Source organism: Papaver somniferum, chromosome 5, assembly GCF_003573695.1.
Source record: "Papaver somniferum cultivar HN1 chromosome 5, ASM357369v1, whole genome shotgun sequence".
Lineage (NCBI taxonomy): Eukaryota > Viridiplantae > Streptophyta > Magnoliopsida > Ranunculales > Papaveraceae > Papaver > Papaver somniferum.
The window spans coordinates 26,153,857-26,177,729 of NC_039362.1; the positions used below are offsets into that span (position 1 = coordinate 26,153,857).

The 23,873-nt window shown below is 36.0% G+C and overlaps 1 protein-coding gene across 1 annotated transcript; it reads left to right on the forward strand.

The window, feature by feature from the left end:
• The first annotated feature begins 20,981 nt into the window (after positions 1-20,981).
• Positions 20,982-21,491, forward strand: LOC113278880. The gene has a single exon (XM_026527607.1). The coding sequence runs from the start codon at positions 20,982-20,984 to the stop codon at positions 21,489-21,491; it is 510 nt and encodes a 169-aa protein (XP_026383392.1).
• Positions 21,492-23,873: the final 2,382 nt, after the last annotated feature.

Below are 23,873 nucleotides of genomic sequence, written 5' to 3' on the forward strand. Positions count from 1 at the left end.
CTTAGCTATGTAGGCTAGAAATCAAGACTCATAGTTTTGATCACTAACATTGACAAACATGCTTGAGATAGCAACGCATTCGAGGTTGACCGAGCTATGCTCTAACAGTTACCTCAGATCTTCAGTACTATGTGGCTACTTGCACTATGTCTAAAGAAGCCTGGGATATCTTAATGAAAAAGCGGGGGTCTAACAACACCACCCAAAATTTCTCTTAGCAATCTGTATGGACAAACTCCAATATGTTTTTTATGAGAATCAACTAAACAGTCAGACTCAATCAATATAAAGATATATCGAAGAGTTTATATCTCAATCTCTCGATTTGATTTCTACTCAAGCTAAAATCAATAGCGAGTCTTTATCAAAGAGAGATAACTTGGACGGTACCAAAGACAAATGTCCAAGGATCAATCAACTACAATCAACAACCAAAATTTGGATTAGAGAAGTTGATGATCTTAACGCACAACCTGTACTATTTTTATTATATAAAATATAATGCGTAAAAGAAATAACACAGACACTAGAAGTTTTGTTAACGAGTAAACCGCAAATGCAGAAAAACCCCGGGACCTAGTCCAGATTCAATACACACTGTATTAAGCCGCTACAGACACTAGCCTACTGCAAACTAACTTCAGACTGATCTATAGTTGAACCCCTACCAATCTCCTACTTATACAAGGTACAGTTGTAATCCTACGCCTCTGATCCCAGCAGGACACTACGTACTCGATTCCCTTAGCTGATCTCACCCACAACTAAGAGTTGCTGCAACCCAAAATCACAGACTTGATAATAAACGAATCTGTCTCACATAGAAAAGTCTATCGAAAGGATAAATTTGTCTCCCACAGATAAACCCTAGGTTTTGTTCCGTCTTTAGAATAAAATCAAGGTAACATGAACCAATTGATAATCCGGTCTTATATTCCCGAAGAACATCCTAGATCAATCAATCACCTCTCTACAATCCTTCCTGACTACACAAGCGGATTGTCGAGGAATCACAAACGGTGATACGAAGATGTTTGTGACTTCTTTATCTTGCCTATCTGAGAACTCTCACGATCTCAAGCCAATCAATTGATTATACTCGTACGATAGAAGATGCAAGATCAGATCACACTACGATAAAAGTAGTATCGGTCTGGCTTTACAATCCCAATGAAGTCTTTAAGTTGTTAACTCGAGTTTAGAGAAGAAACTCAAGAGTTAATGGAGATCGACCCTAGCGAGCGCACTAGTAGCACACAGACGTGTGGGGATTAAATTTTGCTCTTTCTAGATGTCTCCTATATATAGCCTTTCAAATCAGGGTTTTGCCTTAGGTACAAAGCAAACTCTATCCACCGTTAGATGAAAACCTGATTTAGATTCAAGCCAATATCTCTCAACCGTTAGATTGAAAGACATAGCTTGTGACACACACTTGGATACATGTTTACTAGGCTTGAGAAAACCATGCCCAAACGAGTACACGTATGTTGGTTCAAAATGATAACCCAAAAGGTCAACCATATGAGTATCTCATATTAATCATGTTCTTCTTCACCATAACTAGTTCAATTGACTCAAATGAACTAGTTAAGAGTTGTTCAATTGCTATGAGATCTTATGTTACTACACAAGACACAATTGAAACAAAGATGATTCGATTCGATTAGAATCGGATCATCAACATTATAGCCACGGTTTGCATAAACCATTCCTTAATAATTAATGTTTCATGTTCATATCACATTTTTAGATCATAACTTCTAAAGCTCACAAACAAGTTCGCAGAATTAAGTTAATCAGTTGAGTTTTCCAAACTCAGCAGAAATTCTCGAGTCGTGAAGAACAATAGACCTTTCTCGTCAGAGAAATTTCCAAAGTGATTGAAACTTTCATGACTTTCGTCACTAGGTGAAGATAAACCTGATCAAAGCGAAACACTTTACCAACATGATTTCGAGTAAAAGATAAGCAATGAATACTCAGCTCGAAATATCAAGTGTATATGATCTAGTCTATATAGCATACAACTTTTGTCTCATAAGAAGTAGGAGAAGAATAGATAGACTTTAGAGTGATAGATAAGTTCAAGTCTTCACATACCTTTTTGTTGATGAAGTTCCACGGTTCCTTAGTGGTGATCTTCGTCGTTGTCTTTGAATCACCATGAAGTCCTTGAGCTCAACTACACTTTTCCTATCTTAGCCCGAGACTTAGCTAATAGGCTAGAAATCAAGACTTTATAGTTTTGATCACTAACATTGACAAACATGCTTGATATAGCAACGCATGCGAGGTTGACCGAGCTATGCTCTAACAATCTACCCATTTGTCAATTTTAGTGGCAAAACTATTAATACATATGAAATACAAAAAAGATAAACTTTAGTGGCTCCTATTCCATAGTCCAATCTTCAACGTTCCTTGAAATCTTCGTCCTTCCAAGTACTCCAATGATCCCAAAGGTTGTAAGTTTAGTATCACCGTTGTTGAAGATCCGTAGCTATAACAATGAGAGAAATCTAGATTCTCGATCATTATTATACAGTGTCATAGTATTATTATGAACATCAAAGTCCAATTGCATCACGACTTTAACAATAATACTATGGTGATATGTATCACTCCCTCTTAGTCAATACTCCATCTCGATCATGGAAACCACTCCCCCTTACACAATGATCCGAAAACCATATGTATTTGTAGTGTGACCTACAATATTTCTCCCTCTTTTTGTCAATAAAATTGGCAAAGGTACAAGAACGGGTTCATAATGAAATTTCCACAAGAGATATTTCATGACCAAAAGAAAGACAACATATCATCTTAATTTAGATGCAATCATATAGACGAAGCTAACAACATTCATCAAGGAGTTTTAAGACGCAAGATAACCCCGATAAAATTCCACAGCCGCACTCCCCGCAAGATATTACCATTAAGCACAATTTCAAAAGAACTCTCCCCCATTTGATGTCATTCCCAAAGGAACAACAAGAGTGACCTTCATTTCGAAAGAAAAGAAGGATTTTTATTTGGACACCAAAAACCATGAATAATTTCTTATATCCAAAACTCAATCAAAATACTCACAAGTAAACCAATGAATATTCTAATTGAAATACGCAATTAAATCAAAACCACAAAAGTGATCAATTTAATTGAAAGTGCTCAACATAAGTAAACTCACGGAGCTAGAGGATACGACTAAGTTAATCATATGGAGGTGACTAACTTAACCGTTCAAGTACTCAACATAAGGAAAACCTTACGGAATACGTGACTACATTAACCAATAGAACATGATAGTGTAGCCTTTCATATACTCAACACAAGAATTTGTGGAATATATGAAAACTCAACTAGATTAATTACAAGAGAACCTATAATTAATCCAATTGGAAAACAAACAACCAAACTAATCACCGAAGTAATCAATTTAATTATTTTGGGCTCAACATAAAAAGATTACGGAACCTCGACTAAGATTATCATAGAACATGACCATCTTAACCGTACATGTACTCAACATAAGAAAGAAAACTTATGGAGTACAAACTAAATAACCAAGGATGATTAATTTAGTTCATAATGCTCAACATATAGCATCTTACGGAACAACCAACAAAGCCAAGGTTAATCGACTTAATTGTAAGGTTCTCAACATAAGACACACAATGGTGCCTTCACGGTAAAACATAACAAGATGGATCAATGAAGATCAATACCGTGGATAACATACAAGGATCTATTCTATCTTTGCATCACTTATATGCATAACAACATAATAGACTTTATTCTTATCACACAAAAGATTTAATCCTATTTTACATCAATTACATGATTGCATAGGTATAACTTTTGTATATATCAAAAGTCCATTCGTTCTTTCATCAATAAGACTACTGATTCATGAACGACTTTACTTTTGACAAAATATGGGACCTTCAAGTTCACGGACGCAAACAATACATATCCCATAAAAAATGTTGCAATATAACAAACCAAGAAAATACTGCAGTAATAATCATCCTCCAAATATTTTTAGAATTTAATACCAATAAACCTAAAAAATAACATAAAAAGATGAAAACAAAAATAGCTATGTGTAGTCACAATCATCTCTATTCAAAGCACTAGTTATTCTTCCAACTAATCCAAAAAGAAGACATATTAGGCATCTAAAGAGACAAGCTAGAGAGAATCAGACTCCGTCGTTTCCCTGACCGTGAATAGGGATATGGCCAACACAGGATCCTCACAGGACAAGGAGTCTTACGGCATGTGAACGACAGCCTTCTTTGCATCATCAGAGAGATGATTCTCTTTACGAAGATCATTGATTTGAGATTTTATGAGACCAAGGTCAGACACAACCTTTTCCAACTCAGTTTTCACCTTATCAAGACCTTTAAGAGGATCAACAAGCTGCAGTTTTGCTTCCCCAAAGTACTTAAGAAAGTCATGAACAACTTCAGCAGAGATCATATCATCCTTTTCAGCATCTTCATGAGTATACACAAAGAAGAATGAGGCATTGGGATGATCTTCATCTACAAGAGTTCTCTTCTTCTTAGAATCAACCTCAAAACCTTTGTCAAGGAATCCTTTTCCAAAACCGCCATAGCAAGAAGAGAAGGAAGACATTCTCAAAACTCCAAAGCTACCCGAAGAACACGAACGTGACTTGTAACCCAAATAGTTTGGGTATTTATCCTTGGAGACATCAATTTAGGGTTTCAAACAAACTGTTGACTCGGGACAGAACGAAATCCGTTCGAGTACAACGAAAACCCAAGAAATAAAGTCCTTCAAACAATTTTAAAAACATGACCTAAAAACAAGTTTTAAGACAGTATGCAACATCTTCTTTTGACTTAACCAATACTTGAACTTAGCAGATATGTCAACACAAGTTTAGCTATGGACGATAAGAAAATAGCTTAACTCAACAGATGCAAGCAACAAGTATACCTGTTATTTGACACAACTTACTCAACAGGATTTTATATGAGTAAGTTCTCGAACCTTGTGATTAATTAGGACACGTATGATCCACAGGCTCATTACGAGGTTTCTGTCTTTGGTTAAGTTTGTTTTTTCTCTTAGTCTTAGAGAGGAATCCTGTATGCATGAGAAATTATCATAAAATTTACTGTCATCAAAATAAGAGACATAGTTAGACTCCTTACCAGAAGCGTCTTGACATGAGGAAGGGGATATTATGTCGACAAGCTCTTTGTACCCCACAATTAACTCCTTAATATCGTTTCTTATCTTATCGACTTTCCTTTCTTCTGGGATGATTTTCTCAATTGGAACATTGTTGCATTTAGAGACACGGTATTGAACATCCTTCGAACGATGTTTATTCAGACGTCTATTATGCCTTTGAACATTGGAGGAACTCACTGTACTGACTTTCCTGGTAGCATACACAGGATAGGTACGAAATCCAATCAGCTCAATCATACGTATGTCGGTCACACCTTTGAGAATCAAATCTAGGGTTTGTTGTAGTTGAACTAAGGAATCTTTATTCAACTTAGAGTTTCTATTTTGTTTAACAGAACTTTTGGTCTCACAAACAAGACAAACCTTTTGATCAGAAGATTTATCTCTTTTACAGAATGTCCCGAGTTTGGTGGAGACACCTGAATTTACTTCTGAAGGAAAAACATCAGAAGTTCTTGATATATTAGCTTGCTTTTAACAACCTTGAACAGAGAGTTTATTCAAACGACGTTCAATATCCAAGGCATCTTTTTCGAGGCTGCTCTCATGGAATTGATTATCAGCATCGTCCTGGACTTTGCAATCTTTTACACTACCAAGAAGATCATTGACACGGAGTTTTAACTGCTTCAGCCTAACAGCTTGAATTATAATCAGATTTAGAATCAATCTACTTTCTTCAGCTGTATCCCATTCATTAGAAGAACTGGCCTCTTTCGAGGGAAGAACAGAAGCATTCATGCCATAGTTTGTCTCTCTCGTTGAACCATCAGGTTTCTCTATATTCGAGATAAAATAGCTTTTCTCTTTAATAGACTTAGACGAGAGAGAATCTTTATTATTGTTAATGCGTTTATCAGAGATAGTACTCTTGTCCATAGAGTCAGATCGCTACAAACACAGACTGATGAGGTCTTTCATGTGTTTGCCTGCTCTGATACCAATTGAAAAAGCGGGGGTCTAACAACACCACCCAATATTTCGCTTAACAATATGTATGGACAAACTCCAATATACTTTTTATGAGAATCAACTAGACAGTCAGACTCAATCAATAAAAATATATATCTAAGAGTTTATATCTCAATCTCTCGATTTGATTTCTACTCAAGCTAAAATCAATAGCGAGTCTTTATCAAAGAGAGATAACTTGGACGGTACCAAAGACAAATGTCCAAGGATCAATCAACTACAATCAACAACCAAAAGTTGTATTAGAGAAGTTGATGCTCTTACCGCACAACCTGTATTATTTCTATTATATAAAATATATTGCGGAAAAGAAATAACACAGACACCAGAAGTTTTGTTAACGAGTAAACCGCAAATGCAAAAAAACCCCGGGACCTACTCCAGATTGAATACACACTGTATTAAGCCGCAACAGACACTAGCCTACTGCAAACTAACTTCGGACTGATCTATAGTTGAACCCATACCAATCTCACACTGATACAAGGTACAATTGCACTCCTACGCCTCTGATCCCAGCAGGACACTGCGTACTTGATTCCCTCATCTGATCTCACCCACAACTAAGAGTTGTTGCAACCCAAAATCACAGACTTGATAATAAACGAATTTGTCTCACACAGAAAAGTCTATCGAAAGGATAAATCTGTCTCCCACAGATAAACCCTAGGTTTTGTTCCGTCTTTAGATATAAAATCAAGGTAACAGGAACCAATTTATAATCCGGTCTTATATTCCCAAATAACAGCCTAGATTAATCAATCACCTCTCTACAATCCTTCCTGACTACACAAGCGGATTGTTGAGGAATCACAAACGGTGAGACGAAGATGTTTGTGACTTCTTTATCTTGCCTATCGGATAACTCTCACGATCTCAAGCCAATCAATTGATTTTACTCGTACGATAGAAGATGCAAGATCATATCACATAACTACGATAAAAGTAGTATCGGTCTGGATTCACAATACCAATGAAGTCTTTAAGTCGTTAACTCGAGTTTAGAGAAGTAACTCAAGAGTTAATGGAGGCCGACTCTAGCGAGCGCACTAGTAGCACACAGACGTGTGGGGATCAAGTTTTGCTCTTGCTAGATGTCTCCTATATATAACCTTTCAAATCAGGATTTTTCCTTAGCTACAAAGCAAACTCTATCCACCGTTAGATGAAAACCTGATTTAGATTCAAGCCAATATCTTGTCACATACAGTTGGGTACACGTTTACTAGGTTTGAGAAAACCATGCCCAAACGAGTACACGTATGTTGGTTCAACATGATAACCCAAAAGGTCAACCATATGAGCATCTCATATTAATCATGTTCTTCTTCACCATAACCAGTTCAATTGACTCAAATGAACTAGTTAAGAGTTGTTCAATTGCTATGAGATCTTATGTAACTACACAAGACACAATTGAAACAAAGATGATTCGATTCGATTAGAATCGGCTCATGAACATTATAGCCCCGGTTTGCATAAAGCATTCCTTAATAATTAATGTTTCATGTTCAGAGCACATCTTTAGATCATAACCTCTTAAGCTCACGAACAAGTTCACGGATTTAAGTTAATCGGTTGAGTTTTCCAAACTCAGCAGAAATTCTCGGTCGAGAAATTCTGCCAGTTCGCGGACTGGGTTCGCGGGATGAGTTCGCAGACTTAGCACATAAACGAGTTTTGGAAATCCCAGCAGAAATTCTCGGTCGAGAACTTCCGTCAGTTCGCGGACTGAGTCTGCGGACTGGGTTCACGGACTTGGAAAGCCAATTCCACAATCCTACCGATTTCTGTTGATCAACAAAGTTCGAAAACTTCGGTTCAAGGTATACATGGTTATATAATATAAACTCTCATTCCAATCATTGAAACATTCTCAGAGGGCGATATTCAGTCGTGAAGAACAACATACCTTTCTCGTCAGAGAAATTTCCAAAGTGATTGAAACTTTCATGACTTTCTTCACTACGTGAAGATAAACCTGATCAAAGCGAAACGCTTTGCCAACACATGATTTCGAGTAAAAGATAAGCAATGAATACTCAGCTCGAAATATCAAGTGTATATGATCTAGTCTATATAACATACGACTTTTGTCTCATAAGAAGTAGGAGAAGAATAGATAGACTTTCGAGTGATAGATAAGTTCAAGTCTTCACATACCTTTTTGTTGATGAAGTTCCACGGTTCCTTGGTGTAGATCTTCGTCGTTATCGTCGAATCGCCATGAAGTCCTTGAGCTCAACTGCACTTTTCCTATCCTAGTCCGAAACTTAGCTAATATGCTAGAAATCAAGACTTTATAGTTTTTATCACTAACATTGACAAACATGCTTGATATAGCAACGCATGCGAGGTTGACCGAGATATGCTCTAACACTTAGAAACTGTATTTGAAGACAAGAGATATGTTTCTAAGAAACATGCCATCAATGGAGGAAACAACCTCAACACTCCTTCCATGAATACCTCCCTTGGACAGGTGACAATTCGTGATCCAAATTCTGTTCAAAGCTTTGCTTTCAACGCTGTTTCCGAGACAAGTAAATCCTATAACTTATCTTGGACTGATGAGTGTTATTCATCTGGTTATCGGTTCAATAAACCGTTGTAACAGAAAGGATCAAGGATTTTATAAACAGGAGGGTTAGATGTGATATCATCCCCTGTCAGCTATTGCTTCTAAAGATTCTATGGAAGATAAATCTCTTTGTGTCGACGTCTTGAATACGTCTGTTGGATGTGATTCTACATCTCTCGTAGCAGAAACCTCCATACACTCAAAATCTGATTCAGAAATTGAGTCTGACACAGATATTTTCGATTTCTTGATCAAAGAGGTCCTTCAAGAGAATCTTCAGTTAAAAGCTTTATTGAAGAAAATAGAATCTTTAATCCAAGTGAAAGATCTTGATATAGATTGTCTTAATGATCAACTCACCAGGACCATATTTCTAAAGGAAAAAGAGATTAATATTCTCAAAGATGATCTTCAACGATTATCTGGAAGTTCTGATAAAATCTCAGCAATGTTATTTGGTCAGAAATCCTTTGGAAACACTAATGGTTTAGGACTTAAGATCAAGACTGCAGGTATCACCGACTATGTTCCTAAGTGTCATGAGAAAACAAAGGCTAGTGGTTGTGATAAACAGAAGGCACTTCAACAAGACAAAGGATAGTCGGTCTGTTCGTTTTGTGGAAATGCAAATCATGTTCAATACACGTGTTGGAGGTTCAAGCAGAAGTTTCTAAACTACAAGAGAACATGCAAAAGTTGAATATGGATAATCAAAGGTCATGCAAAACCAATGCTTCCAGAATCAGAAGGAGGAGAAAACCTGTTTATGCAACAAGCCTTGACAAGCAAGGGGAGCGTCTAGCTCACTTTGTCTCTGGTTGAGCTCGGAGACGCCTGCATCCTCATTCTTAGCTTGAGAGGATTGAGTCTCTGCATCTTGTGGCTCAAGTATGTATCTTTGTTTGTTAAGAAATTATCCTGCTAACGATATTGATTGTGGATCCTTAAACTGTGGAAGACTGTGTCAAGGATTAGGGTTTGACACTTATAAATCTTCTTATCTTCTTCTTTCTTCTCATACATTTTCATGGCTCCTGTAACTAGAGGGACTTCCAAAAGTAAGCAGTCAACGTATATCTGTGTAAAGGAATTACTTCCTCAAGGATGATAAAGAAGAATTCTACAATCAATAGAAAAAATTCTTCCTCTAACTGTCTCTTTTCTGGCTGTCGTGCTGATGATCATTTTACAGAAATGGTGAAAGACTTCATCAGCAAGAGAAATGATTTAAAATCTCGAATCATTTCCTCTGTGGAAGAAATAACTCACTATGAACAAATGTTGTCTCTAATCAAGGATACCTTGCATGATCTAAAAAGGGAACTTAGTGAGTTAACTGATATTTCTGAAGATTTAGAGGAATTAAACGATCCCATAAACAATGGGTTTTTCAATAACAAGAAGGAGTTTTCTGTAGATGTCCTGAGACAGATCTACAATACCTAGTAAGTCTTTTTCTTGGTTAGTTGGAAGAATAACTAGTGTTTTGAATAGCGATGATTGTGACTACACATAGCTATTTTTGTTTTCATCTTCTCTTGTTTATTTTTTTTAGGTTTATTGGTTATTAAAGTCTAAAAATACTTGGAGGATGATGTTATTGCAGTATTGATCTTTATGATTTTGTCATATTGCAATTTGATTATTGGATATGTATTGTTTGCGTCTGTGAACTTGAAGGTCCCATATGTGGTCGAAAGTAAAGTCGTTCATGAATTAGTATTCGTATTGATGAAAGGACGAATAGACTTTTGACAAATACAAAAGTTATGCCTATGCAGTCATGTATTTGATGGAAAATAGGATAAAATCTTTTGTTTGACAATGATAAAGTCTATTATATCGTTATGATGGAAAATATAATAGATACTTGTATGTTATCAACGGTATTGATCTTCATTGATCCATTTTGTTATGTATTACCGTGAAGGCTCCATTGTGTGTCTTATGTTGAGCACGATATAACTAAGTCGATTATTCTTATTGGCTTGTTGGTTGTTCCATAAGATGCTATATGTTGAGCATTATGAACTAAATTAATCATCTTGGTTGGTTATTTAGTTATTGGCTCCAAAAGTCTTCTTTTGTCGAGCAAAATCTTTTGACAATTAAATTGATTACTTTTGTGATTAGTTTGGTTGTTTGTTTTCTAATTAGATTAATTATAAGTTTTCTTATAATTAGTCTAGTTGAGTTTTCATATATTCCACAAATTCTTGTGTTGTGTATATGAACGACTATACTAATCATGTTCTATTGGTTAATGTAGTCGTATATTCCGTAAGGTTGTCCTTATGTTGAGTATGTGAGCGATTAAGTTAGTCATCCTCGTATGATTACCTTAGTCACAGCTCCATAAGTTTACTTATGTTGAGCACCTTCAATTAAATTGATCACTTTTGTGGTTTGATTTAGTTGCGTATTCCAATTGAATTAATCATGGGTTTACTTGTGATTAATTTGGTTGAGTTTTGGATATAGAGAATCATTTCTATGGTTTTTGGTGTCCATTTAAAAATCCTTCTTTTCTTTCGAAATTAAGACCGCTCTTGTTGTTCTTTCGGGAATGACATCAAATGGGGGAGAGTTCTTTTGAACTTGTGCTTAATGGTAATATCTTGCGGGGTGTGCGGCTGTGGAATTTTATAGGGGTTATCTTGTATCTTAAAACTCTTGGATGAATGCATTTAGCTTCGGCTTTATGATTGCATCTAAATTAAGTTGGTTTGTATTTTTCTTTTAGTCTATGAAATGTCTCTTGTGGAAATTTCATTATGATCCCGTTCTTGTACCTTTGCCAATTTTATTAACAAAAAGGGGGAGAAATAATGTAGTTCACACTACAAATACATATGGTTTTCGGATCATTGTGTAAGGGGGAGTGATACATATCACCGTAGTATTATTGTTAAAGTCGTGATACAATTGGACTTTGATGTTGCATAATAATACTATGACACTGTATAATGATGATCGAGAATCTCGATTTATCTCATTATTATAGCTAAGGATCTTCAACAATGGTGATGCTAAACTTACAACCTTTGGGATCATTGGAGTACTTGAAAGGACGAAGATTTCAGGGAACGTTGAAGATTAGACTATGGAATAGGAGCCACTAAAGTTTATCTTTTTTGTATTCCATATGTGTGAATAGTTTTGTCGCTAAAATTGACAAAGGGGGAGATTGTTAGAGCATAGCTCGGTCAACCTCGCATGCGTTGCTATCTCAAGCATGTTTGTCAATGTTAGTGATCAAAACTATGAGTCTTGATTTCTAGCCTACATAGCTAAGTCTCGGACTAGGATCGAAAAGTGTAGTTGAGCTCAAGGACTTCATGGAGATTCATCATACAACGACTAAGATCTATACAAGGAACCGTGGAACTTCATCAACAAAAAGGTATGTGGAGACTTGAACTTATCTATCACTCCAAAGTCTATCTCTTCTATCTCCTACTTCTTATGAGACAAAAGTCGGATGCTATATAGACTAGATCATACACATTTGACATTTCGAGCTGAGCATTCATTGCCTATCTTTTTATCGAAATCATGTGTTGGTAAAGCGTTTCGCTTTGATCAAGTTTATCTTCACTTAGTGACGAAAGTCATGAAAAGTTTCAATCACTTTGAGAATTCCTCTGACGTGAATCGGTTTATGAATAACGGCTACATAGCGTCCTCTGAGAATGTCTGAATAATTGAAATGAGAGTTTAGATTACATAATTATGTATTCCTTGAACCGCAGTTTTCGAACTTTGTTGATCAAGAGAAATCGAAAGGATTGTGGAATTGGCTTGCCAAGACCGCGAACTTTCGGAAGTTCTCGACCTAGAATTTCTGCTGGATTTTCCAAAACTCGTTTGTGTGCTTGGTCTGCGAACTGGCGGAAGTTCTCTTTCTGAGAATTTCTGCTGAGTTTGGAAAACTCAACCGATTAACTTAAGTCCGCGAACTTGTTTGTGAACTTAAGAGGTTATGATCTGAAGATGTGCTTTGAACATCAAACTTAAATTACTAATAAATTGCTTTACGCAAACCGTGGCTATAAAGTTCATGAGCCGATTCAATTGAATCGAATCATCTTTGTGTCAATTGTGTCTTGTGTAGTTACATAAGATCTCATAGAAATTGAACAACTTTTTAACTAGTTCATTTGAGTCATTTGAACTAGTTATGGTGAAGAAGAACAAGGTTAATATGAAATGCTCATATGGTTAACCTTTTTAGTTACTATGTTGAACCAACATACACGTACACGTTTGGGCATGGTTTTCACGAACCCAATAAACGTCTACCCAAGTGTGTGTGAGAAGCTAAGTTTTCGATCTAACGGTTGAGAAATATTAGCTTGAATCTAAATCAGGTTTTCATCTAACAGTGAATAAGGCTTGCTTTGCAACTAAGGCAAAACCCTGATTTGAAGGCTATATAAAGGAGACATCCAGCTTTGAGCAAAACTAATCCCCACACGTCTGTGTGATACTAGTGCGCTCGCTAGAGTCGATTCTCCTTTAATCTTTGGTTTTCTTCTCTAAAACCAGGTTAACGACTTAAAGACTTCATTGGGATTGTGAAGCCAGAACGATACTACTTTTATCGTAGTTGTGTGATCTGATCTTGCATCTTCTATCGTACGAGTACAATCGATTGATTGGCTTGAGATCGTGAGAGTTATCCGATAGGCAAGATAAAGAAGTCACAAACATCTTCGTCTCACTGTTTGTGATTCCTCGACAAACCGCCTGTGTAGTCAGGAAGGATTGTATAGAGGTCTTTGATTAATCCAGGTTGTTCTTCGGGAATATAAGACCGGATTATCAATTGGTTCCTGTTCACCTTGATTTTATATCTTAAGACGGAACAAAACCTAGGGTTTATCTGTGGGAGACAGATTTATCCTTTGAAAGACTTTTCTGTGTGAGACAGATCTGTTTATTATCAAGTATGTGATTTTGGGTTGCAACAACTCTTGGTTGTGGGTGAGATCATCTAAGGGAATCAAGTGCGCAGTATCCTGCTGGGATTAGAGGCGTAGGAGTACAATTGTACCTTGGATCGGTGGGAGACTGATTTGGGTTCAAGTATAGTCCAGTCCGAAGTTAGCTTGGAGTAGGCTAGTGTCTGTAGCGGATTAATACAGTGTGTATTCAATGTGGACTAGGTCCCGGGGTTTTTCTGCATTTGCGGTTTCCTCGTTAACAAAATTTCTGGTGTTTATGTTATTTCTTTTCCGCATTATATTTTATATAATTGAAATAGTACAAGTTGTGCGTTCGTGATCATCAATTGGAAATCCAACCTTTGGTTGTTGATTGATATTGATTGATCCTCGGACATCGGTCTTTGGTACCATCGAAGTATTCCTTGTGTTTGATTAGGACTCGTTGATTTCTATTAGCTTGAGTAATGTCAAAAACAAGAGAGAGATATTAACTCCTTGAGATACTTTTATCCAGATTGAGTCTGACTGTCTAGTTGATTCTCTAGCAAAGTATTTTGGAGTTAGTCCATACAGATTGCTAAGCGAAATATTGGGTGGTGTTGTTAGACCCCCGTTTTTTCATCATTGCTTATACTTTATACTAAAGATTTACATGAAAGAAGAATAATAATATAGGTCTCCATCAATTGTGTGTTTTGTTATGATAATGAGTTTAACTGTTATTTACTTCTTTGTTGTTCCTTTGCTATAGAGGTTTTGAAGGAGTTTTTCTGCAAATTAGAGTTATTATTTTGTATGCCTCTGGATACTATCTCATCTTCGCACGGATGGAATCTTCTCAACATATGAAACAAATACCGATTTTTTGAACCTTTTACCAGTAGTCATTATCTAGAGCATTTGGAAGGAGATAAATGCTAGAGTCTTTGCATATGAAAGTAACAACACCAAGACAGCGGTTGACAGATCTATTTACCGTCCTTTCTCCTGGGCTCCAGGCTCTAGCTACAAAGATTTTTGTTTAGTAAATTCTTCGACTATTCTGAAAGATTTGTGTAACATTTACTTAATGAGGAGGGATCCCATCACATTTTTAATCTCACACGTTGGACGTGATATTTGCGAAAAAATCAAACCACAAAGAATTTAAAGCTAATATTTCGGGGATGTGTTCCTCTTACAAAGCTCTATGTTCCTACCGGAAATGAGCGTATTCAGAGACGTATAACACCATCATCTACTACTTTGAAAATGAGTCGTTGAAAATCAATAGATTTTTAGTCATTGAAATTAAGACCGATAGATTCTGAGGTTATATATTTTGGAATTTGCTCATTTTTTGTAAGTATATGGAATTTGGTAAGAGGAACATATCCCCAAAATATTAGCTTCAAATCCGTTTCGGTTTGATTTTTATTCACAAAAACGATGTCCAACGTGTGAGATAGTGTGAGAATAAAAATGTGAAAGGATCCTCCCTTTTTTACTTAATCCTATTTAAGTTGATAGCATGTTACCAATTTTTTTTCTTTTGGGCTTCTTTGTAGTTTTCTTAGGGTGGTATTATTTTTACACCTTTCTTTTTTGATTAATGATCTTTTCTTTGTCGGTCATAAAAAAAATTATATCTATATGTATCATATGAATAGAATAAATTCCAAGTATTTGGTGCCAAACTAAAAGAAAATTAGCTGAGACGGAATTGTCATTTACAACGAGCACATCTAGTCATATTAGGTGAGATTTCATTTCACTTACCTAATTGCTTAGTACAATTAGGACGATCGAGAAAGAATGTAAATTTTTATTTATCATTTAAAGATCGTCAGGAGGAGTTGTTACTGCTACTATGAAGAAATTTAATAGATTTATTTCTAAGCATCAGTTGATTGATTTGCCTTTGATTGGTACTACCCACACTTGGACAAACAGTCAAATCTAATCTATTAGAAGTAGAATTGATAGGCTGCTCATTCTCTTTCTTAGGAATTTATGTTTCCTAAAGTCATTCAACAATCTCTTTCAAGACCTTGCTCTGATCATAATCCAATTGCTTTTCTTTGTGATGGTATGAAGTATGGACCTTCTCCATTCCGCTCTGAGTACTTTTGGATTTCTCATCCTGATTTTTTTAATGTTGTTAGCAATTTTTGGTCTTATTTTGTTGCCTCTGGTAGTGCAGGTTTTGTATTCTGCAAGAAACTACGATTACTCAAGGAAAAATTGAAAGAATGGAGTAAAGCTGAATTTCGTGATTTTGAAAGAAGATTAGAAGAGCTGGAAAACATTTTTGTTGACCTGGATATTGTGGAAAGCTCAAATAATGATTTAACTGATCAACAATGGGAGGAGAGATTACAAGCAAGGCAGGAGTATTGCAATCTTACTATTTCTAAAGATGAGAAATGGGGAAGATCATCAAGAGTTACCCACATCAAAGATTTTGAAAATAACACTAAAATATTTTCATAGAATAGCAAATGACAGAAGGAGAAGAAGCTATATCGGTTATATCAAGGTGAATGGAGTGCTTACTTATGATGAACAGGAGATCAAAGATGGTATAGTTTCTTTCAGAATATTTTCTAATTTCAGCACTCTAGAAATATTTCTATGGATGGCATGAATTTTTCTAAAATTTCTGAAGAAATGTGTACTTGGCTTGAAAGAGATATAGAGGAAGAAGAATGTCTAGCTGCTATTAAGTTGCTTGGCCAAAATAAGGCCCCTGGACCAGATGGACTCCCAATTAAGTTTTATTCTCTGCTGGGATATCTTAAAATTTGATCTCATGAATATTCTCTAGGAATTGCAGCACAATAATTTTCTTGGCTGGAGATTGAAGAATACCTTCATTGGCTTAATTCCTAAGAAGGACACTATAGAAGAGATTAAAGATATTAGACCAATAAGTTTAGTTCATGGAGCCTACAAAATTGTTTCCAAGATTCTTGCTGAAATATTTGAGCAAAGCTCTCCTTCCATTATTTTTTAAAATCAAACTGCTTTTATTAAGTAAAGACAAATTATGGATGGAGTTTTGATTGCAGCTGATTGATTCGAGAATTAGAAGTGGAAGACCTGGCATTCTTTGTAAAATTGATTTTGAGAAGGCTTTTGACCATGTGTACCGAGACTTTTTCTAGATGATATGTTCTCTCTTATGGGGTTTGGTGATAATTGGAGAAGATGGATTAGAAGATGTGTTGAATTTTTAAGGTTTTATGTGCTTGACAATGGCAGCTCTGCAGGTTACTTCAAAAGCAAAAAAGGAATCAGACAAGGTAACCCTATTTCACCTTTTCTTTTCCTTCTTGTTGGTGAGGCTTTAAATTTCATGATTAAACAGGCCCAAGATCAAGGAATTCTAACTGGTTTTCAAGTTGAAAATTATGGTGTGATGGTTTCTCATTTGCAATTTGCAGATGATACCTTGGTGTTTTTGGATGCTGAAGTTGACCAAGTTAGAAACTTGAGGTTGGTTCTTCTTTCTTTTGAGCTACTTACTGGCTTAAAAGTTAATCTTGCTAAAAGCAAAATCTTTGGTGTTGGTTATGATGAAGATTTGTCCAATTTTTCTTCTATTTTGGGTTGTTATCATGGTTCTCTAACAACTAATTATCTTGGTTTGCCTTTGTGAGATAAATATGGGGGCATAGCTAAATGGGATAAAATCATAGAAATATTCATAGCTAAGTTAGCAGGTTGGAAAAAAGTTCTTTTATTTAGAGCTGGAAATTTATCCAGAGCTGGAAAAATCACACTTATTAATAATGTTTTATCTGCTCTTCATGTGTATTATATGTCTTTATTTGAAATCCCTTCTTCTGTTATTAAGAAACTTGAAATATCATGAGAGATTTTCTTTGGCATGATAACAAATGTTGAAGAAAAATTCATCTGGCGAAATGGAGTGCTTTAAGTAGAAAGAAAAAATTGGGTGGCTTGGGCATTAAAAATCTCAAAAAGTTCAATCAAGCTATTCTTACCAAATGGAATTGGAGATATGCCACTGAAGATAATACTCTCTGGAAGGAGATTGTTGATGAGAAATATGGTCCAGGTGAAATTTTTTGGATTTCTAAGATCCCAAATTGCACTTATGGTTTCTCAGTTTGGAAGTCTATTATGAAGTGCAATTTTACTCTCATAAAATTTGTGAAGTCTAAGGTTAACAATGGTACTAATTTGAGATTTTGGGATGATACTTGGCTATATGATTCCCCAATAAAGCTTTGCTATCCTAATCTCTATGCAGTTTCCAGAGCCAATACTTCTTCTGTTGTTAACTTGTATTCTGCAATTGGTAATGCTGAAGATGGTAATTCTTGGAACCTACACATCCCAAACAGACCGAATGCTGCTGCCAGAGTTGAGCTCTCTTTGTTAAATGCTGATCTTATCTTTCAAGTTGAATACTAATGGTGAAGATGAATTGTAGTGGAGGCTTTCGAAAAAGGAGTTTTCTCAGTGAAATCTCTTTATGAATCTCTCTCAGTGGTTGATGATTCTATGACTGTGGACTCATTTTTGCTCACATTTGGACGCTTAAATGCCCACCTAAAACTGCCTTTTTTCTTTGACTCATTGCTCACAACATGATGCCTACCAGAGATTTCCTTTTGAGAAGAAGAATTGAATTTCCAGATACTTGCTTGTTTTGTAATGAGTCAGAGACTACTCAGTATTTACTTTTTAACTGCAGATTTGCTAGGAAAGTGTGGGAAGTTTTTTCTGAAAAGTTGCATTGGTTTTTCTCCATGCCTATGGATGCTCCTGATGTTCTTCATGCTTGGACTCTTATTCAGCATTCTAAAGCTAGTACTGCAGTTTGGGACTTAATCCCTGCAGCCATTTTTTGGAGTATTTGGAAGGAGAGAAATGACAGGGTTTTCTCAAACTCCAGCAATAATGAGATGACAGTTGTGAAAAAGGAAATTTACTACATATTCTCTTGGGATCTTGCAATCAGTGATTTCAACACAGTTAATTTTGTTGATACTATGAAAAAATGGTACAATATCTATTTTGAAATTGACTAGAACTTCCTGGTGGATTTGCTGGTTGGTTTTATATAGAAGCGTGGGAAATCATTGGTAAGGATTTTACTAAAGCAATTAAATTCTTTTGGAGTAGAGGCTTTATCCCACCTGGTTTGAATTCAAATTTCTTGTTGCTGCTACCTAAAGTGAAGAATGCCAAAAGAGTAAATCAATTTAGACTTATTGGTCTAAAGAACTTTAGATTTAAAGTGATCACAAAGATTATAACATCAAGATTAGGGGTGATAATTCAGAAAATTGTTTCTCCTCAACAAGCTGCATTCATTAAGGGAAGGAACATTCAAGACCAAGTTGTATTGGCATCTGAATTGGTAAATGAACTGGATACTCTAAGAAGAGGTGGTAACATTGGTTTAAAACTAGACATTACCCAGGCTTATGATTCTTTAAGCTAGGAGTTTCTTATTCAAGTCATGAGACACTTTGGTTTTTCAGAAAAAGGTATTTCTTGGTTGCACACACTTCTTCAGTCAGCAAAACTTTCAGTTCTTCTAATGGTGGTCATGTGGGGTATTTTCAAGTGGGAAGAGGGTTAAGACAAGGTGATTTGTCTCCCCTTTTATTTGTAATAGCAGAAGATATCTTGAGCAGGATTCTAACTAATAGAATACAAGAGAGAAAATTGATACTAATGGTGACAAGGAAAAATGTCCAGCCTTCTCACATGTTCTTTGCTGATGACATTTTCCTTTTTTGTAATGGAGATAAGAGAAATGTCAGGAAACTTTTAAACATTCTCAGCAATTACCAATCAGCTTCAGGCCAGATCATTAGTCTTGAGAAGAGTAAGTGTTTCATAGGAGCACAAGTGAATCAAGAAAGACCCAAATTGCAGAAGATTGTAACATGGTTTTATCATCTTTCCTAGATAAGTATTTGGGAGTCATTTTAAATCCTGGTGGAATCAAGACCATACATGTATGGGGTTTTGTGGAGATGCTACAAGGGAGATTGGCTGGATGGATTAAAAAATTACTCTCTTTTCAAGAGAGGCTGACACTAGTAAAATTTGTGCTCTGTAGTATTCCAATCTACAACATGTCTGTGTACAGATGGCCACAAAAAGTGCTGAAGAAGAGTGAAAGAATGATAAGAAACTTTCTGTGGACAGGTGACCCTGCAATAAATAAAACGATTAGTGTTAAATGGGATTCAGTCTGTTCACCTTTGGATGAAGGTGGTTTGGGATTAAGAAGGTCGTCAATTGTAAATAAAGCCTTACTAATGAAGCTTTACTGGAGGATTCAAAATGGTACAAGTGAAATGGAAAAATATTTCCAAGCTAAATACCAAAACAAAAAGGGAGAGTGGATTGAGTACTACAAAAATTCATCCATATGGCCAGGTTTGAAATGGATTGCAAATGATGTTCGTGAACATACCAGATGGATACTAGGCAATGGGTCTAATATTTCAGTAGGAAAAGATATCCAGATTAAAGAAAAAGCAGTTATGAATTTATATCCAGATAATGCTTTCTTGCTATAATACCCTGACATGAAGATGGCTGATATATTATTGGATGGTGAATGGGTAATTCCAAGTGAAATGCTGGAAATGATTGAAGTAAATGAGTTTCAAGTAGTAACTAATTAAGGTGATAAGAGGGTGTGGCGTGGCTCAATTACAGGAGAGGCTTCAGCTGTGGAGTGTATCAGGAAAAAGTATCCAAAACAGAAATGGTCCACACAGGTATGGAATTCCTTTATCATATGAAGTAATATGTGGAAACTAGTTAGAGGTGCATGTCCCACTGATGAGAAAATGAGAAAAAGAAATTTCAATTTAGCCCCAAGATGTGTCTTTTGCAAAAATTCTGAAGAATCCGTAGAGCATATTTTATGGCATTGTGATTATAGTGAAATAATATGGAAATGGTTGGGAGACATGTTATGCTTTGTTAACCCAAAATATTTTGAGGAAGTTCTTAAAGCTGCTAAAGGAAAGAGTCCAGCTGTGTAAGAAGTATGGAAAACTGCAGCTTTTGTCACCTTGCAAAAATTGTGGTTCTTAAGGAATAAGTGTGTCTATGAAAATGAGAAGATAAATGACAACAAACTCAAGACCAAGATTATGCACTTTACTACAGAATGTGAAGTGAGGATGACAGCTCCAATGTGGAATTCATCATATGATCTGCGAGTGTTGAAAAAATTTGGTATACAATGCAGAAAAGTAAAAATGACAAGAATCCAGGAAGTTTTCTTCTCCTTGCCTGAAAGAAACTATTTGTTACTCTGTTGTGATGGAGCCTTCAAGGGTAACCCTGGGACTGCTGGATTTGGATTTATTGGCAGAAATAACAGTGGAGATTTTGTGATAGCTATGTCTGGTGGACTAGGAGTAGCTAAATTTTTTTATGCAGAAGCCATGGCTGTCTTATGTACAGGGGAATGCGCCATTCAAAATGGTTACTTGCAGCTCATTTTCAGATCAGATTCACAATTAGTAATTGAAGCTTTCAGATCTATGAATGTCCCCTGGTCTGCAATATCAAGATGGAGTAAAATCTGTGAAAAAGTCAAGGACTGGATATTCATACACAGTTACAGAGAAGTAAACTTCTCTGCTGATGCATTAGCAAAAAAGGGTGTGAATCTTCAAAAGGGTGAGTGTATCATCTACAACCGTGGACCAGCCTTCCTAACACAAATGAAAAATGATCATCAAGTTTATTACAGATTTAGTTAGAATAATCTTCTAGCAGAATATGTCTAAATGGTGATCAGTTTTCTTTATTATTTTTTATAGTCCTTTTTGTTTTCTTTTGTTCGTAAATTCCTTTATTGGGTACTCTACTGTAATCATTTTGGTAATCAATGAAAATATTATTATCGAGCAAAAAAAAAATTGACTAGAACTGGTAATGTGTTACCAGATTCTTGTTTTTGTTTTCTTTTCTCCTCTTGTAACTTTGGTTAGGGTGGTATAAAATTCTTTTGTACCCCCTCTTTTTTGATCTATTAATCCTTTTTTTTTTACAGCTGTTGAAATTATTAACGGAACATAGAAACGGAAATATGTCGAATAATAATAGAGTTAGTAGGTCAAATGTAGCTAAGATCCAGAGAAAAAAAACTTACCTTTTTACCTATATTCTTTTTGTAGGCGATGGACAAAATATGCCTTGAATTCCAGTTTATCCTAATCAGAGTAAAATGTAGAAAATTCTACTCTTTCTAATCACTTTAAAGTCAAGTGATAGAAAGAGGAAAGCGTTGTAGCATAGTTGATCAGAATGGTGGGTGGGATCATGGATAGGATTGGAGAACCGAATCCTAAAAGTGGTATGCTTTTGGTTTAGTTGAAGAGTTGATGCAACATTGCAAGCTTTGTTGTGGTTCTTTACAAAACTGCAAAGAAATAGACAGAGAAGGAAATGAGATTATTTTGTCAAAACTTTTATGAATGAGAAGTATTCCAAAACTGAATATATAACCAAAAATCTGACCAGGCAAACTCTAAGCAACAGTATCGTATTGTCCCCCCTGTAGGCCAGTGCTTGTCTATTGCTTGCTTTGTCTCATGTATCATGTAGTGTACTCTATACCAATTGTGCCTAACAATCCTTATTCGTGGCCTTATACTATCCTTTGGTTCTTTCTTCATGTGCGTACGACTATATATGGGGCACACGCATTTTTTTTTTTCATTTCGCCGAAATTTATCCAGTAAATTTATGGACGAATTGATTGAAAATCTGTACAGGTGATCTTGAGATAATGCGCGTGTTATGTCTCGCTCAATGCCACCCGTAATAAAAACAAGAGTTGTCCAATCAGAGGAAGTCCTTGATTTGTTATTCGCGTCGTACGCGACGTAGATGCCTCCTCACCCGTGTGCCTAGCTTGATTCTGATCGTATATATAGATATTACAACCCACAAAATTGTACGACTGAACTACATTGCGCAAAGAGAAAATATCATCATCACGATATCCATCTCACAATTCTCATCATCATAATCAACAAGCCAATTGTTGATATTTTTGGTATATATGTATCATCAGATCAGAAGATATGGGTCGCGGACCCATCGGTATTAATAAAGGCAGGAGGGGTTCGAGAACCAAATGGAGCCACGAGAGTCTCAAGATATTGAATGGACCTGAAATGATTTATAAAAAACATCCATCCCAGCATATGTTTTTTCATGTACAATTCTAAGAACCATCACTATCCCATTCATCTAAGAGGGGGTGGTGGGGTATTGTCTTAGACATTGTGATAAGTAATCTGCCCAAAATAGTTGGGAGCTTGGTTTGCCGTTTTTAGAATGTACCACGTTTTATATTTTTATATAATCAATGATAAAGTAATTGGGTGATTTCGCAGATATTTCGATTGCAGGATCAAATTTTTATAATCAGTGACCTAAATTCGAAAATCGCTAACACCAAATTTTTATAATCAGAATCTCATAATCAATACAACTCACCGAGCCTCTCTACGAGATAGTGCCCAAATGTTACGCCTTTCGTGCAGGTCACAACTTACGGGGATCCTGATTCACACTCTAAATTATGAAACTTAACCTAAGTTTTATCTGGAGATTTTGATCTTCGAACGTATCTAAGCAAAGGACACTGAATTACCAACTAAAGTTGGTCGTCTGTTTTACGTGTATTACTTTCTCTTGAAATTCTTTTGTCTAACATGAATGATATATGTCAGCATTTGTCCTGTGGTCCAAGATCTTTATGCTATCTCACACGTAAATGGAAAGTCCTTTGAGAGGGACAAGCTCTTAGGTTTGCTTAGCTTGTCAAAGTGTCTTGAGATTAACTGCCCTAAATGGTTACATCCGTTTCTTTCTAAGATGATGACTGTTGATTCCATTACTGACTCCAACTCTCTAAGCCAGTGATTTGTAGAAAACTAGAAATACTAGGATTTTGATACAAAATGCACCTCCAATGGTAGGCCGTCCAATTCTCAAGACTGATATCCGCTAACTCATGTCCGGCAACTCCGTGGCCGGGCAAAAAAATAGTGAAATTTCATGTGCTAAATTTTCAGAAAACTTTCAGTTGTGAGTACAGAGTACAGGCTCTTTCTTTCTACTGTCTCCGG